This window comes from Cydia fagiglandana, chromosome 3 (assembly GCF_963556715.1).
Source record: "Cydia fagiglandana chromosome 3, ilCydFagi1.1, whole genome shotgun sequence".
Lineage (NCBI taxonomy): Eukaryota > Metazoa > Arthropoda > Insecta > Lepidoptera > Tortricidae > Cydia > Cydia fagiglandana.
Window position 1 is genome coordinate 14,124,845 of NC_085934.1, and position 17,401 is coordinate 14,142,245.

Consider the following 17,401-nt stretch of genomic DNA (forward strand, 5'->3'; position numbering starts at 1 on the left):
ACAAATTGGTATTCTTGCATCGTTGCGTTGCGTGGAAATCGAGCCAAACTGCCTGTTGCGCCCGCACCACCCGATTTGATCAAAAAATTTAGTCAGATTGTCGAAATAAATTTCCCGTTTGGACTGGCCTTAAAAGTTTTCTGTGAAGCGGTAGTTCTAAATTATATTGACAGAGGCGTCGTTGTGGGTGGCGCTTGGGTATTAATTTTATTTCGACCAAGCAAATAAAATGAATGCACGAAACTGGAAAACAGCCGTGTGCGCCAGCGGATCTATTTTACTAGGTGGAGTTGCGATTAAACTTTTAAAAATTAGCAACGTGTTCAGCAGCAGAAGAAACCACGATGTTCCCGTCAACGAAGTGTTGCTGTACGGAGCCAACGATGAAGTGCAGACGAAGCAAATTGGTCTGAACAACCTGTTCTGTATTTATTACGTGATAGTGCACGCAAACTGCTCAATCGATGTGTGCTTGCCCGATCTAGAGAGTGAAACTATAGCGAAGTGTCTCATCGGAGCACAGAAGAACAAAGTGAAGGTTCGCCTTATAGTGCATAGCAACAGAGATTTTGATATGCCGAAGCTGATTAAACATGGGATAGAAGTGAAGATTATTACGTCAAGATCAAGGGAGCCTTTAGAACACGAATATATTTTGGTGGACGCCGACGCAGAGACGAGAGGAGCTGTGGCGGTTATGGGATCACTGGACTACGAGACGGCGCGGGTCAACTGCAACAGAGACGCAACTCTGCTCACCTCCGAACCATCTGTCGTTAAGTCTTTGAAGAGGGAGTTTGACAGAGTATGGAATTCCACTGACAGTGAAAACATTCCTAAAAGCACTACCACAGAAACATATTGAACTAAAGACCTCTATAGAATTATTCATGTTCATTGGTGTAGAAATGTGTACCTACCTATTCTTATTATACTCGTATTTATTATAGGCACTGTTGTTAAATAGTAAATCTGTTTTATGTTATCTTGTTAAGGAATATAAAAGGTGTGGAAACAATTTATACATATTAATTAGATTATAAATAAAAAGTCAGAGCTTAACACAAAATATTTAGATTTTATTTTATTTCCCTAATGACGAGATAATAATGGTAAGAAAATGTGAAAATTATTGAGAATATCATCACTATCTCTACATCATTTTCTTTGTACTTGAGTGCTGTATTAGCCTATTACATCATAATATACCTTATCCGATTTCCAACATTGATATATCAGGACCTACTGGATTTTAAGCTTGAAATTTATCATTTACAGCAGTGTAATATATACATGTTATGCGAAGTATGCGACATTTTACAAATTTGGTTTATACAACAATTAAAACCTATTGCATTAAATTAATAAAAAAAATACATTTCTTATTCGAGGTTGGATCACATTCTCACCTTTCCAATATTTGCGCAATATAATAAAATCACCTACTACCGACCTGTAGAACTACTTGGAAACCAAAGAAGTATGCATACCTACTTGGATTTGAAGAATGCTAAGCTTTTGAGTCCAATAATTTTATACATTACATAACGGTAAAAACACTTTCTATAAATTTTACGATTGTTGGTAGAAGAAAGCAGAGTGGATAGTCAGTTCCAAGCAGCCCCCAGGGTTTCAAATAGTCCTATAAATAAGAGCCGCTAACGTTTGTATAGTATACAAGAAATAACCTAATTTAGGGACGTCACAACTAATAAGTGCACAAAGATAATATGTCAATGTTGAAAACATTATTTGCAACTTTTATAGCTAGTGACGCATTATCACAGTTCCTATAATACGGTGCATCAAACCAAAAGACGTCGTGCACTTTGGTCTCAGGCATGGAAAGGCCGGCTAGTCCAGCTACGTATCAAAAAAAATATCAGAATCAAGTACCTACATCGCACATTAAGAAACAAAAGCAGCAAGAACAACAGACTTTACTACCTATTACAATAGCTAGCATTTATAATTCAGTTGTGAGACTTTCCACATATTACCTAGATTTGTATTTATTTTAATTTGACGTCGTTAAACAAGCTACCTATAGAATGTAACGAGCGCGAGCACTTTCCTGCAGGTTCTTTTACCTATACCACAGTAAAAATATATTTTTTAATTACATTGACATGTAGCTCGTAGAATTGCCATTTAATGAGACGATGGCTACTCATTGAGTTATTATTACTTGGTATAGAGAAGCCATATATCATATCAATCAATGAAAGTGTCGCAAACGAACCAGAAGGCGAGGGGAGTTGGCGTGAACCACGCAACCAAAACGTCGTAAGCGACATTGAAGTTCAAGGCGCTTACGTTTTGGTCCCCCGCTGCCATAGTTGTTGCCGGCCGGCAACAACTCATGGTGCTAAATACTGATTGGCTGTGCCGGTTTTATACGTAGTAATAATAGTTCAGTATGGCTACTCCAATTTTATGACAGACCATTAAATGGTCAAGCCTACAATCTGGGCTACGATAAAAACATAGGTGCAGATAATATCATAAGATTGTATATAGACAAAATGATCTGAAGATGTATAGTGTAACCCAATTTCCATTTTCTTTTTCAATTAAAACTGGTGCAATACAATCATTTTCTATTCGATGATGAACTTTAGCTTAGGTATCTACTGCATAGCAGCTACACATCACATACAAACGTAGGAAAATTATGTTTTAAGGTTCCATAATACCTACGTAAGAAACTTTGAAAAAGCTATTGAAAATAATCTATAGATTTCTAATAAAAGTAATAAAAGAATCTTCTATTGCAAATAGAATTTAAAACTAAGTAGTCATACATTTACATGTATAAATGAAATACCTCATTTCCATAGTCGATTTTGTAAATAAGTATTGCGTCCCATCATAGGACTGAATTAATTATCAGTGCGTTATCCAACCTATAAGACTCCTGTAAGTTAGATTGTGTGTACAGTCAAGTTTAAAAATATGGGTGCACTCATCATACTCTAAAATATGTCCCATAGCTCTTATGTCAGCGAATTAATGACTATGGGACATATTTTTGAATAAGTTGTATGCACCCATATTTTAACACTTGACTGAACCCCGATATAGTACCAATCCGGCAATTATTAGCACAAGTGCCTAAAATGCTCAATTGCATATAAAATAAGTCCACGGAAATGAGTAGCTTACGTTTATAAAGATACCAAAAGTTGAATTCACTATAATATTCGATATATTGTAAAAATCTTTGATTTATGGAATACATTAGTAAATTCATTGTGAAATATTACGAAATTTAATAAGAGCCGAAGTTTACATAAAAACTTACACACAATCAATGCAACACCTAAAGCTGGTTATACCAAACAGGGTGACTACTTACACATAATTATTTACAACTTACTCGTGGAACTAAAGATTCGCTTAGTTAGATACTATAGGTACAGATTTAATTGAAATTGGCAGCATCTTTGTATTTACATTACTAACAAATGTGGTCCAGCGAGAACAAGTATTTGCAACAATTGTTTTAATGTATCTTTATGATTTGTGTAAATTTTCACTTACTAAAATGAGTTAACTCACTGTTGTACCATTTTGGTATCCTCTCGTATCAAGAGTAAGAAAAAGTGGATACGAGTAAACTGATTACAACGCGAACGTGTATATCATGAGATTACTGTGTTATTTTAATATAAGTACTTATACTTTTTATGACTTAAAGCAGTTAAAGTTAAAAATGGTTTCACTCACTTTTTAATATCGATCAGTTAAAGTTACTTCTATTCACTCTTCTCAATCTACATAAAATTATTTTATGACGTAATTGTCTTGGCATAATAAAATATGTATATGTCGTGGAATAACCATTATGAAATAAATTAATATGATGTTTTTACGATTTTCCACATTACTTATTTCTAATTTCAGTTGATAGCATTAAAGAACTATTGCAAATAATCTGCCAAACCGGACACACTATTTAAATACATACGATACAAATTAAATCAAAAGTAGCAGAATATTTTCAGTTCGTTTTCTCTGAATTTAATTTCACACCAACATTACAATTTAGTCGGACTGAACGAGTGTCTCCCCTATAAACTTATTTTCAATTGTCGTCTTATTTCATTAAAAAATACATAATTACGCCACGTATATCGCGTTATTGCCGTTCTGTGTGCCTACAGACATGCATTGCGAGCCATGTCACGGACATCTGGGAGAAGAAGTCAAGAAGTACTTGCACTGCTGACATAGTTCATTTATACATGTCTTATACTAAAACACACATATTAACTTCAAGATGCAACATAACTATGTATTTTACAATGTAATTATTTTGTTATATTTTTAAGGAAACACTAAAATATGGTACATGCTGGAGTTCAAAAGTTGTTTTTAAATAATGACAAGAACTGTATACGAAAAACTTTGCCTATTATTGATGTCCTTCATTTATTAATGCCAATAAATCTGCACCTTCAATCACCAGCCCCAGACGCTGGCGAGCAACGCGACCATCACAAACTCCGAGACGAGCAGCAAGCGTCTAACCGCGCACATAAGGGAGAGCAACTCCTAATCGCACTCGGCGGACAGCGGATGTCATACGTCGACCTCGACGTCGCTGTTGGTATCTAGCGCGGGCTCGGAGCGCGGCGACTCGTGGCTGTCGGGCGAGATGGCGTAGTCGGGCGGCGAGCTGGCATCGTCGCCGTCCGACGCTGGAAGCTCCTCGTCCATCATTATCGTCGCCGGCAACGATGCTGACACTTCTTGCAATTGACTTGTGTATACTGGAATAATTAAGTTATGGTCGTGTTATATTGCTAGACCAACAATCTTAGCTTTTAAGAATAGGTAGGTATAGATAGATAGGGATAGATCAGAGCGCGTATCCTCAGATACTTCGGACATGTGACGCGATGTGGAGAGCAGGCCATGGAGAGACTAGTTATCCAGGGACGGGGGGTCAAGGGCTGTAGGTCAAGAGGATGTTCCCCAATGTGTTGGATGGATCAGATAAAAGCCCTTACCAACACCCCACTTAACACATGTGCCAGAGAAGCATCTGCCAGGGAGAACTGGCGTAGAATCGTTCGTCGTTCAACGTGAGTCGTGTTCTGCCAAGAGTAATTCGACGGAAAAGAGAGGTATAGATAACGATAAGTACCAAAAAATACGTAACATAACATTAGGGGTAAAAGACTGTGATTTCTAGAATAAGCTATATAGGATACCGAAGTTTCACAGCATGGGTTATTTTAATAAATGAGCTAAATGAATATTTATATATTTGTTAAAAGTAGGAAGTCGTTCCCACATTTTATAAAAAAAACTGCAATGGTAATAGGTATTTGCAAACTAGTCTAATTTTAACCTCGTAAGGCCATACAATTGTTTATAATCTAATCTTGAACCTTATTGTATAAGTAAATTGGGATGAATTTGGTTTATTTAAAAAAGCAATAAAAACAAAAGAAATGCTACTTTACTTGGTTCACAAAAGGTTCCAGTTAGATTGAAAAGAGTAAATTGTAATGTACATTGAGCCTCACCAGTTTAATTAAATTTCTAATTATGTACGTGCATTGTGCAATTATTAAGGCTTACTCATTTTTATTTGCAACATACCCTTAATATTAGATGGTTTGAGGTCCGTATTGAAGTTGAGGCTCTCCTCCATGGCTTCCATCGTGAGGGTGTCGGGGTCCAGACTGTCCATGGAGCCAGAGCAGGAGGGGGAGCTGTCCGAGTTCATGTTCAACTGCAGCGTGTCTAACTGAGGTATGTGTGGTCGGACCTGAAATTCATACAATTAATTTAGTTACCATCCTTCCTTTGTACCTCGTTTTACGCAAAATAAGGCACAGTGGATGCCCATTTGCGGAAAATGCCCAGCAAAGAAAAATTACATTCCATAAACTAGGGATCACTAGGGATATTTTTTTTTGTGGCTGGAGCTCTTTTGAAACATTTATTGATTATTTTGCCTTTATGGAATAGCTTGCCAGTTTCATTGTTAGGTAAATATTTGCTGAACAGCCTTTGGCATTTTTTTTTTCTGGCTATCCTTGTCCTTTGGCAGCAGCAGACACAATAATAATGTACCAAGTTAAACTATCTAAATGTCAGTAAGTAAGGGATCAACTTGAATAATTGAACCCTTCTATAAGAGAAAGAGTATTAATTTTGTCCTGACGAAGTGATGAGTAAAGGCTTATAATATATGTTGTTGTTGTTGTTGTCATATGGCGCCCCAGAGGTGCAAAGGGCCTTCCCATAAAAACTATAATTCCATAAAAACCAAACCCCCTTGCCACTTTTTGCATTAAGTACAACATTATATTATGAGTTAAGTATGACCTTATCTTGTATGATTGCTTGTTAGATCAAGGTCCATCAAACAAGTCACCAACACACCAGCGCAAAATTACAAACATAAAAAGCAAAATCAACATTAGCAAAGATTACCTTCATCCCATCTGGCCTATGCGGGTTCCGGCAACCTTTACACTTGCACTCCGTGCATGGCTTGCTCTCCACATAGCATGGACACCGCTGTCCGCAGCATGTTAGTTTGCCAGGCGTGGCTGTTGCATTGCCACATCTGCAACCTTTCCGTTTGCTACTTGCTGAGCTACGGGTGCGGTTTGAGGGCTTCTTAAATCCTAATTGATTTGACTGCAATGATAGAGATGAAGTTTTTATAAATATAGCAAAAATTTACACACTTTAATTAATACTTCAATTGTACTAAACATTGGGATAACAAAAGCGCAAAACATCATGTTCCTGACAAAATACAATAAAATGACTAAAAAAAAATTGTCAAAATTTATTTTTACAGTAAAAATTTGATGTTTATCATAAAGATTGCAATAAAAGCAAGGTCAGTACATAAAAGATAAAGTTATAAGGAAAGGAATCCAATAACTAGGTACACAAGATATACCAACAAATAAAACAACTAAATAAAAATGTTCAATAAAGATAACATATTTGTTTATTTACCTTGCTTTCCCTAGGGGCAGGTTCACTTGGTGAAGATGAATCAGTTTCATCAACTGCTTTTCTCTTAATAGTAATTTTATTGCCAGAGCCAGCATACATTACAGAGTAAAGGGGGGAGCCATTGGACATTGCTCTGGAATTAGGGGAATCTTTACTGGAGGATCTGGTTTCTGTGCTACTTGATGTGGAGGCTGCCTGTGTTTGTGTGGAAGCAGAGTTTGTGTAGACACAGGGAAGGATACTGTAGGCGGACTTGGACAGGCCCGCCGTGCTCTTGTAGTCATCGGCAAAACCCGCGCCCTCCTGTATCAAGTCGATAAGCCCCGAACTCGCTACCGTGCCCCCGTTCACGCCTGCCGCCACCTCGTCCTCCTCCAACAGACTCTTGTAAACGTCCGTACCCATAAAATATTCACACAACTTCTTGTAACACTGTAGCAGAATCCGTAACTGCAAATTTTCTGCATAATTGTCGTAATCCTTACACCAACTACAAGACGGTTTTAATTTCTTTCTCCCGCCTTTACACTTTTTACACACGTGATGCTGACACCCCGAACTGGTCGGCGTGTAAGGTTCTTTAAGCAAATTACCGCAAACTGTACAGGACAAAGATTGCCGCAAGTATGGAACTAAACGAAATAAATCCGTCCACGAAGACTTATCCGCCGCGTCGGCTAGTATTATGAGACGGCACGTAGAAACGTATAAACTGGTAGCATTCATCTTCATTTATTGTGTTATTGAGGTAATAAGCAAAAACAAATAAAGAGAATTGATTGTTTACAACGAAAATTCTAACACAGGTTGTACAGTGCCGAGCGATGCGCTTCTGTGATGTCTAATTTGACAGCGGAATGACATTTGGCAGATAGCAATCTATTTGAGCTTAATAGAATGACGCTGATAATTAAAACGCACAAAAAAAATTATATAAAAATTTAAATATTTTTACACATACAAAAAAACAATTGTTTTTTATACCCAAGTAGATAACATACAAACAACGTTAAGTTTATTTTAGGCCTCCCACTAACAATCGGCGTTTTATAAAGGATACGGAATAGTGTTAATTATTGACCTTCTTCAATAATGTCCGACCATAACTCTGGCAAACCCACTTTGTCAGTAGGAAAAGGCGCGAAATTCAAATTTTCTATGGGAGTACAGCCCTTCGCGCCCACCTTGTTACCTTCTATAAAATCTAACCAAGAACACTTTAATCACAAGTCAGAGACCTGTACCTATACGTAGGTACCTACATAAAATAAGAACTGTAATTTCGATGATTTGCTTCTTATTGTACCTATTTCTTCGGTAGGTACTAATAGGTACTTACCTTACTCAAGTCTTCCTAAGTAAAAAACCAATTGCCTATTGGCGGTTAGTTGTAAAGATCGATTACGATTACTAAATTATGCTCATTAGCGACGTGAACAATTCTCATAAAATACGTTTCTTATCATACTGTTGACACCAAATCAAAACAAAGATGTCATTACTTATCGAGCGCAGGAACTCTAATAAACACAATTGTTTAACCAATCGGGGCATTTAGATATGACTGTCTATTCGGTATCTGCCCCAAATGAGTGAATACTTATAGTGTTTATTGTCTCACGAGTTTGGTCGCGCGTTAGCGGTTAGTCTGATAAAAGATACGGCAGCAGTATCAGTCGCTCTGCCGAGTATAGTACACCTCCGTGCCTTGGTAACTCCAAGAGCATGGACTAATTGAATCAATTGAGCGAGTCCCTCCGCCTGTGCTGATTGCGCTCGGGACTGCGAGCGTGCCTTCCAGTGTTGTGCTCAATGTGATATTTTTGTGCCATTGCAGTGCTTTGAAATTAGTGAAGTTTCGAAAGAGTGAGGGGTTCATAATGTACAGGTAATTTGTTTAAGAAATATATCATTCACCAGATCAGAGTTTGGCCGGGATTTTGTTTTGTTAAACGGGATTCATGTGTAGGTAACTGTTGTGCAATACTACCATTGGTTGAGAAGTTCTCCTTAATTTCGCCATCTTCTTCCAAACGTAGAGTGAAAATTGTCTACGTGAGGAATGGTCTAAACTTGATAACAGATTTGATTACATATGAAAGCATTCTTAGGTACCAATCTACTCACTACCTAGTGCCTCATAAGCTGGCTAGCTGTCTAAGTTTTTATGTACCTACACTTCGAAATTCTGAAATACCTATTTCAGTACCTATATACATAACAGCTCTTCTATTTAATTCATTTAAATTAGGGTAAATTAGGCAGCGGTATTCATTTTTTTTAAACAACCGCGGTTTAACTTGTTGACAGGACAGGGTAGGTACCTATTTATCAGGTATGTTAGTATAAGAAAGTTTGCTGCCACCGACGAACCATTAAGTTAAGGCTCATAGAATGTTATTGTACCTACCTATCTAAATACGTTACGTGACATCATCTATTTCTTCGATGCGGCGAACTTTCAATCCACTACACTCACGAGCAATAGAATGACCCGTTTTCGTAGCTCTACAGTGCTACGGACTTATAACATAAGGAGCGCAAATAGCAATCAACCTATATTTTCCATTTATTGTACAGTCACCTGCAATAACATGTTACACTTTGAAGGCTGCAAAAATATGTGATACGCTGTTTATGGCTCTACAAATGAGATCGTGTCACATATTTTTGCGGCGTTTGAAGAGTAACATATTATTGCAGGTGATTGTACAGTTGATGTTCAAGATATGTTTAAACATACATTTCTCGCCTACTACGACCAATGGAGGCAATAGTGTTAACATATCTTTTCTCAAAAATGGACGGCAAAGTCGACTTTGCCGTCTAAAAAATAGGTCGCGAAGCGCGTAGTTTATGGTCAGTCAAAAATTAAAAAGTTAAAAACATTGCAGTCTCGATTTTGGGACTGCAATGTTCCATACAAATTCCATTATTTGTCGAGTTCCAAACTTTTTAAAAGTTGAAATGGCCATATGAAATGAAGGCACAGGCCCATTAAACAGCCAAACAGATTATTAGTACCGCGACTATTTAGCTGTCTCAAATAGGTTGGCGTATTTTCGGCAGAAAAATACACTTCTATTTTTTAATTAAAAAAATAAAAAGGCGGCAAGGGCTTTTTTCTGTGAAAATGTATACGTAAGAAAGTTGCTTTTGTATAATATTTCTGTGATATTTATATTTCTTGCACCATTTTTGAGAAAAGCACTATATATGACTCGGCTGGAAGGCTACTTGCTGGCTTCGGATTCAATTAAACGGACTCCCAAGGTCGTCCGTTTAAAACGAATCCTCAGCCTGCAAGTAGCTACTTCCGAGCCTCGACAATAATGTACTATTGACGTCGACTGTACTCCTGGTACGGTCAGCCAAGAAAGTCTTGGAGGATATAACCAACGGAGACGCCATGTCTAAAATTTTCGGTACAAAATAGTCTGCCGTTTTTTGCGGGGGAGGGGCACATCAAATGTATAGGTACGTCATGTCAGATAAACGTCAGTCCATACATATGGTTGACATGTAGTTGACCATTGGCCGCCTTTTTTCGACAGAGGGGAACGCCTGTTAATGGCGGCTCCATTGTTAATTACTCCGAGAAGAAAGTGGTCTACCACTTTTAGAACCTATCATCTGATTCATAGAGTTCTTGGCTGACTATACATAAACTGGTAAATTGCTGACCCCACAGTTTAATATTATTTTAACTCCCAATATTTAGGCATAGGTACCTCGTCGTTCCTTAATGATAGCAATTATTAAAATGGTTGTTAATGTAGTCGCGTACTAAGAATCGATTATAACCTACCTATTTAACTAACTGTAGTTTTAGCCGACAAGCAAGCTAGAGGACCCTCGCCAAATTATGGATTTTTAATTATATACTTAGTAGGTATTAATTACTTTATTTAGAACGGAGAGAACTCTTTCCTTGATGAAAATCTATTCCAATTTTGATATTTTACTAGGTTAGGTATAGTCAGCCAAGAAAGTGGTCTACCGCTATTCGAGTCTATCATCTGATTGATAGAGTCGAAAAGTGGTAGACCACTTTCTTGGCTGACCGTACTCTCCCATTGTTAGTGTTCCGTACAAAACTTTGTTTACGGAACACTTATGGGATCACTTCGGTCTTGCAAATCAGTTAAATACGTTTTTCTCAGAGACCGTTTGACATAGATACCTAAAATTTGGAACAGTTATAGCAATTACCACCACTCATATTGTAAATAAGTCAAAACTGCATATTTCTTATTAAAGGGGGAAATTTAGGGGGTTGAGAGGGGTAGGCTGAAACTTTTTTCATTTGTAAGAATCGTGTGGGGTACCATTAGAAAGCTTGCAAAAAATTGAGTCGATGGACTGATTTTGACTTCATTTTAGACTGCAATAGTTTCGTCAAAAAATGCATTTAAAGTTGCAAGTTTTCATACAAAATTTTTCACCTCTGTCCTGGCGATTTTCGCGAAAACTATAGCTAACAGGCAGCTGACCAGTCAATACCCAACTTAAAGAAGCATGGAGACGGCGGGAAAATTATCAGCTTAACTTTATCTTTATTAGTTTTTCAACTGCAGCTTGACCTTTGGTTGCTTAGGGCTAGCTAACTGATGCTTACACTGGTCAATTCATATTAGGCGAGAAACATCCTTAGTTAAAACTTTGGCATTGAAATTTATGACTTATGTCTTTGACACAAAGTTTAATTCTGCTTGCTTATTTTTGTGGGATATTTAATTTTATCTCAATAGCCTACTATAAGTATGAGAGAGATCTACAAAATACGACCTTATTATATTGCAAATAAGTTTCAATTTCGAACGGGCTTTCCAACCAATGGACTCAAAAATCTGAAAATATTCAAATTAAGAATTCCGTTCTTGACTGTCGTTGTGTTTTTTTTTTCCACAATAGGACACATAGAGTTAGTAAGGCGTATAGAGATAATGAAGTTATTTAATATTTATGAACAGCTTTGGCCTCATGTATAGATTTTATTGAGAGTATCTGATTCGTCGAAACAATATACACAATATTCCTTTTCATTAAGTACCTACATTTTACATTTCTGTATTAATTGTATAATTATAATATCTATTAATTATATTCAGTACTTATGTATATTTTATAACGGATCGGTGAGCAACAAGATTCAGGGCTATAACCGCGAAAATAGAAGTTCGCAAATTGCGAGCATTTTTCTCTTGTCACTCTAATTACGCCTTCATTGGAGTAAAAGAGAAAGATCCCCGCAAATTGCGAATTTCGGTTTTCTTTCGCGGTAGCCCCTCAGTCCTGTTACGAGAAAATCATTTTGGAAGACATTAAAGTATATGACAGTTAAATATCACAGTTTTTAGAAACAAAGGTAAAATTGACGAAATATTTAAAGTAAGCTGATCTTGTTTTTTAGCAGTTCTAAATAATATTAAAGTCTATATATATGGCATAGAACTAGAAACAAAATCAAATAAAAAATAATAATGAGTTCTAAATTCAAATTGAAGGAGTATACATTTAAGGTATTATACCAAGTTTTGTAGGCCAAGCGCGCACCACGATATTAATTTTTGCGACACGATTTTAGAATCGCTCTGTAATATATCGCAGAAAATTCACTGCGCGCACTGCGATGAAAAAGTCGACGATTTGTTCATTCTCAACATGGATTTCGTACCAGTCGCTTGTCATGAAACGTGTCTTTAATATGCGATTGCTGTATGACTTTGAGCATTTATAACACAAAGGTGATCCCCGTCTATTTCCATAATTAAATGGTCAACATCTAGCGTCTCATTTTGAGACTCCATTGGAGATGCAGGTGCCGAGATGTTGGGGTTTGGAGAGCGAAATGCCGACTGAAGTCCGGCCGGGGTGCGATTTTATTATCATAGTGCGCGCGGGGCCATACAACTCCGCATGCTGCAATTCACTTTGCGACAATCGCGTCGCGAACAATCGCGGAAAAATGTGACAAATCACAATTTTAAAATCGCTGCGATTTTTTTGTCGCATATGCGCGCACTAACATATAAACACATACGTTGCATTTCTGCGACAAAATTATCGCAGGACAAAAAATCGTGGTGCGCGCTTGGCCTTACTCTAAATTATTATAATACATCAAGCATTCGCGAGATGCTCGACTTCGTTATTCAAACATAAAGCAATAGTACAAGAATCTAACTAAATGCAAAGGCCGAAGGAGCGATTCGAAGATCCGAAGCGTCCGACAGACGCGCGCCTCCCGTAACTTTTCCAAGTATTTTTAAGTACAAGTGTCTAAGTCGCAAGATCCAAAGGCTGAAATCGCATTGGGCCTAAAGCCCGAAGCATCCAGGAGGTCAGTTCTAAACACAGGTAATTAATACAAGTGTCTAAATGCGAAGGCCGGAGGCCGAGCTCCGCGTAGGGCCGAAGGCCAGAAGCCTGCAAGATGTCAGTGGTTAAACACAGAACTGACAGCCTGGACGCTTCGGGCCTTCGGCCCTACGCGGAGCTCGGCCTTCGCATTTAGATACTTATACTATTGTTCTGTGTTTAAGTACTAACATCCTGGACGCTTCGGGCCTTTGGCCCTACGCGGAGCTCGGCCTTCGGCTTTCGCATTTAGACACTTGTACTATTGTTCTGTGTTAAAGCACTGACATCCTGGACGCTTCGGGCCTTCGGGCTACGCGGAGGTCGGCCTTTGGCCTTCACATTCAGACACTTGTATTTACTATTGCTCTGTGCTAAAGCGATGACATTTTGCTAAAGCTCGGCCTTCGGCCTTCGCACTTAGACACTTTGTACTATTGTTCTGTGGGTGTAGTTGAATACGGTATCCTAAAAACAGGCAAACAACCTCTGTAAAATGTAACGATGCGAGCGGTACGGCTACCATCAGTTTGGCATTGACATAAAACGCTACCGTGGGCGTGAACGTAATTTACTTTCTATGCATCTCGCTCGTACTGACATATTAGTGCGAAAGAGATATACCTATAGGAAGTAAATTACGTTCACGATATCGTTTATGTCAATGCCAAACTGATGGTAGCCGTACGGAACACTAAATGCCTCGAGCTATCTCGGACTTGGCCAAATTATTCATTGTATATATCTCGAAAACATATCAAAATGCAGAATCTCTATGAGTGCTAACTAATAGAGGTTTTGATCAATGTTATTCAAACCGTGGGTCGGGGGCCGTGTGTTGCAGCAGATGGTTTGATAAGCCTCCGAAAAATAGAAAAAAAATGCAGGTTAACCTTAAACCTGTAGTCCATGGGGTAGTTTTTTTCTGGATATCTGAGCCCAACTAGATACCCAAGACTTATTAATATTGACAATTGATATAAAATAGAAAATGTTAAATTAGGTAAGTATTTATTCCTTATTCGTTTGAGCATAGTTCGGATCTTCTTCCTCGCGTTACCCCAGCATTTTGCCATATGCTCATGGGAGCCTGGGTTCTGCTTGACAACTAATCCCAAGAATTGACGTAGGCACTAGTTTTAACGAAAACGACTGCCATCTGACCTTCCAACCCAGAGGGGAAACTAAGTCTAATTAGTAGGATAGCCCGGTTTCCTCACGATGTTTTACACTTATATGTATATCCTCACGATGTTCACCGAAAAGGGGTCATCCATTAATTACGTCACACGAATTTCAAGGTTTTTTGACCCCTCCCCCCCCCTTGTCACACTTGGTCACATTTGGCAAACCCCTCCCCCCCTGGTGTGACGTCACATTTTTTCAACGAAATCGGCAAATCTAATTAAGTATTATTATTTTTTTGTAAAAATATTAGTAAATTTATAACCCAAAACTGATTATGAAAAAAAATTAAAGTAATAAAAACGATTATCGTTCCAAAAACTTGTTTTTGAACTGTACAGTAAATAAAATTATTAAAATAGAATTTTGGTTACTGATGAAGTTAAAGTGACGTCACAAAGTTTGTGACTCCCCTCTCCCCCTTGTCACAACATGTCACATTTTCTTGACCCCCCCCCCTAAACGTGTGATGTAATTAATGGATGACCCCAAAGCGACTATCAAATGATAATTGTTACATACAGTTAATTCCGAAAAACTCATTTACTATGTATGACCACCAGCGCTCCTAGCTCGTATCAGGCCGCGTAGCCAAGATGCCAATCGCTTACGCTCCGTAGCGATCGAAACGCAACTGTCACTGTCGCGCTAATATGGAAGAGCGATAGAGAGACATAATGCTTTTCGTTATCGAAGCGATAGCGATTGTAACCTTGGCTAGGCCGGCAGCATAGTTAGTACTAATTTTTTTGTATCACGTTATTTATTTCCTTAGGAATACATACACTTGATATCACAATTTTTAAAGCATTGATTCATACAAATAAAATATGAATCAAATAATCTTATCAGCGAATTCATAGATAAATAAATTAGGTGTAAAATGTATGAATATGGCCCGGCGAATATTTCGGTCCGCTGCTATTAAATAAGTCTGTGGCAATCCAACGGGGAAACGTCCTGGGGACGATGAACAGGCAACTTTAGGTTTTTAATGTGTAATATTTATCTTGTAAATTTAGTTTCAATTTAAATAAAATGAGAATTAAAACTAAATTACTTTTTCATGGCCAATTACATAGGCAGGACGAAGGTATTGTATTGTACCTAAAATAATTCTTAATACCTAGGTATTTTTTAACCATGTTAAATGTTCCAATTTTAAACTGTTGTGAGACATACTAAATGTATTAACGTCAGTTGTTTACGCCACAAAGCGTCGCTTTATTATAATTGTGATATCATGATATGGTTAATATTGATGTAAGCACCAAGTGCACTAAGGTCCCTTTTTACATGGGACTACACATATCTAAAGGATAGATCTATCGTATTTCGATTAGTCTCATCGAGATGGGCGCGGGCGCATCATAAAGATCAATCAGACAATTGGGGCCGCTACGCATGATGCACAGCTTAGGTTCACCCATCTATTCACTCGGCATTTCATCGTCATGTGCCGCCTTTAACTTGACTCAGAGATCTTTGACAACTATTCGTAATCGGGGATCTTTTAGACTGGTTCGACTGGGGCAATGTGCTCGGTAAGCACTCTGAATAGCGGCGCAGGAGTGGATCCGACAATGCGCAGCTTCCGTCTGATTGGTTCAGTAACCCATTCCAGAATACCAGGGTGTGTCATTTTCTAGCATTTTCTGTTTTCTATCTGGATATCGCTACATTTTTGTCCGTTTTCGATCACGACTATTTAATTTATATTAATATTATAAATCATTAATTATTTTATTATAAAGTATTATTTCTTGGCAGTAAACTAATAGAACTAATAGAAGCAATAAAGCTTAGACTAAAACACTAACTCGGAGTTAACCATTAACACAGAGTTAAATTTTATATTTTACTGGTAAGTCCGGGTTTAACCAGTTAACCCCGAGTTAGTGGCTAACCTGGATGGCGCAAGTGGCCCTAAGTATTTAAATTAGGGCTTTCTACCCTAGTTTGCGCTTTTCCGGCTGTATTCTGAAAAGAGGCTAAAGCATAATTAAAACAGTACTTTTAAACAGATTTTACTGTTTAATTGGGCATTTGAAACAAGGGAAAATAATAATAAAGTAGGAAGAAAGTAGGTACACAATAGAATTTCATGCCTTAGACAGACGACAAGTAACTTCATACTGTGTCCCTAATGTCCCTATTATCAAATGGGTACCTACTTGATAAGACAAAGAAACATACTCAGATAAACATTATTGTTCTGATAGTTCCAAGTACTTCTGTCGCAAAATTATCATAGAAGTAATTGGTCAAGATCCACCAATTAAACTGGATTAAATTGACCTTAACAATTAACCGACGACTGAGACAGTCCCTGGAAGTCTTAGTAATATTACCGGCAAAGGATTACTCAGAGTTCAATTTAAATATCCTTGAATATTGCGATTATTTTGGAGATTACTACGACAACTTTGATAAGAACTAGTAGGATTTAGTTTAACTACCAATCGGTTTCACAATTGAAGGCTAGATATGAGAAAACACAAAAATAAGTTAGATGACAAATGAAGATAACACCTAGGTACCTATTAATACGGCCCCGACACTATCATGGATACTGACATTACTTTGACGGAATGACGTTTTTAGTGATAGTGTAGGGAGTGTCATGAAGGAATGACGGCAAGTAATGAAGCTTATTTTAATAATTTCCGTCAGTATTGGAGTTAAATGTCAAAGTAATGATACTAGAAATGACATTATACTGACAGTGAATTGGTTAGAATGATGGAATCAGAAATGACAGAAAGAATGATGGACGATAATGAAGTTATTAAACATTTTTAATATTTTTGAAGAAATGTCAAAATAATGACATTATACTGATAGTGAGTGGAGCGCATCATAA

The 17,401-nt window shown here is 37.6% G+C and overlaps 3 protein-coding genes across 3 annotated transcripts in view; 2 read left to right on the forward strand and 1 right to left on the reverse strand.

Moving 5' to 3' along the window:
• Positions 1-168: 168 nt before the first annotated feature.
• LOC134680544 (uncharacterized) lies at positions 169-867 on the forward strand. Its single transcript, XM_063539659.1, has one exon. It carries the CDS (start codon positions 230-232, stop codon positions 863-865), a length of 636 nt encoding a protein of 211 aa, XP_063395729.1. The 5' UTR covers positions 169-229; the 3' UTR covers positions 866-867.
• Positions 868-1,058: 191 nt separating this feature from the next.
• LOC134680139 (E3 ubiquitin-protein ligase MSL2) lies at positions 1,059-7,882 on the reverse strand. The gene is made up of 4 exons (XM_063539188.1): positions 6,994-7,882; positions 6,454-6,663; positions 5,614-5,782; positions 1,059-4,775 (listed from the first exon to the last, which is right to left on the reverse strand). Exons 1-4 carry the CDS (start codon positions 7,723-7,725, stop codon positions 4,585-4,587), a joined length of 1,302 nt encoding a protein of 433 aa, XP_063395258.1. The 5' UTR covers positions 7,726-7,882; the 3' UTR covers positions 1,059-4,584.
• Positions 7,883-8,641: 759 nt separating this feature from the next.
• The window catches only part of LOC134680148 (uncharacterized), a 28,722-nt gene continuing 19,962 nt past the window's right edge, over positions 8,642-17,401 (forward strand). Inside the window, exon 1 of the mRNA XM_063539209.1 lies at positions 8,642-8,881. Within this exon, the coding sequence (XP_063395279.1) occupies positions 8,874-8,881 (8 nt within the window). The 5' untranslated portion in view covers positions 8,642-8,873. The remainder of the gene's footprint in view (positions 8,882-17,401) is intronic.

Excerpts from the sequence above, each read along its gene's own strand:
- LOC134680139 (XM_063539188.1), bottom strand. The coding sequence starts at position 7,725 with ATGAAGATGAATGCTACCAGTTTATACGTTTCTACGTGCCGTCTCATA. Across the intron at positions 6,664-6,993 it reads CTGCCCCTAGGGAAAGCAAG|TCAAATCAATTAGGATTTAA; the intron begins GTAAATAAACAA and ends CTATCATTGCAG. Across the intron at positions 5,783-6,453 it reads ATAGGCCAGATGGGATGAAG|GTCCGACCACACATACCTCA; the intron begins GTAATCTTTGCT and ends TATGAATTTCAG.
- LOC134680544 (XM_063539659.1), top strand. The coding sequence starts at position 230 with ATGAATGCACGAAACTGGAAAACAGCCGTGTGCGCCAGCGGATCTATT.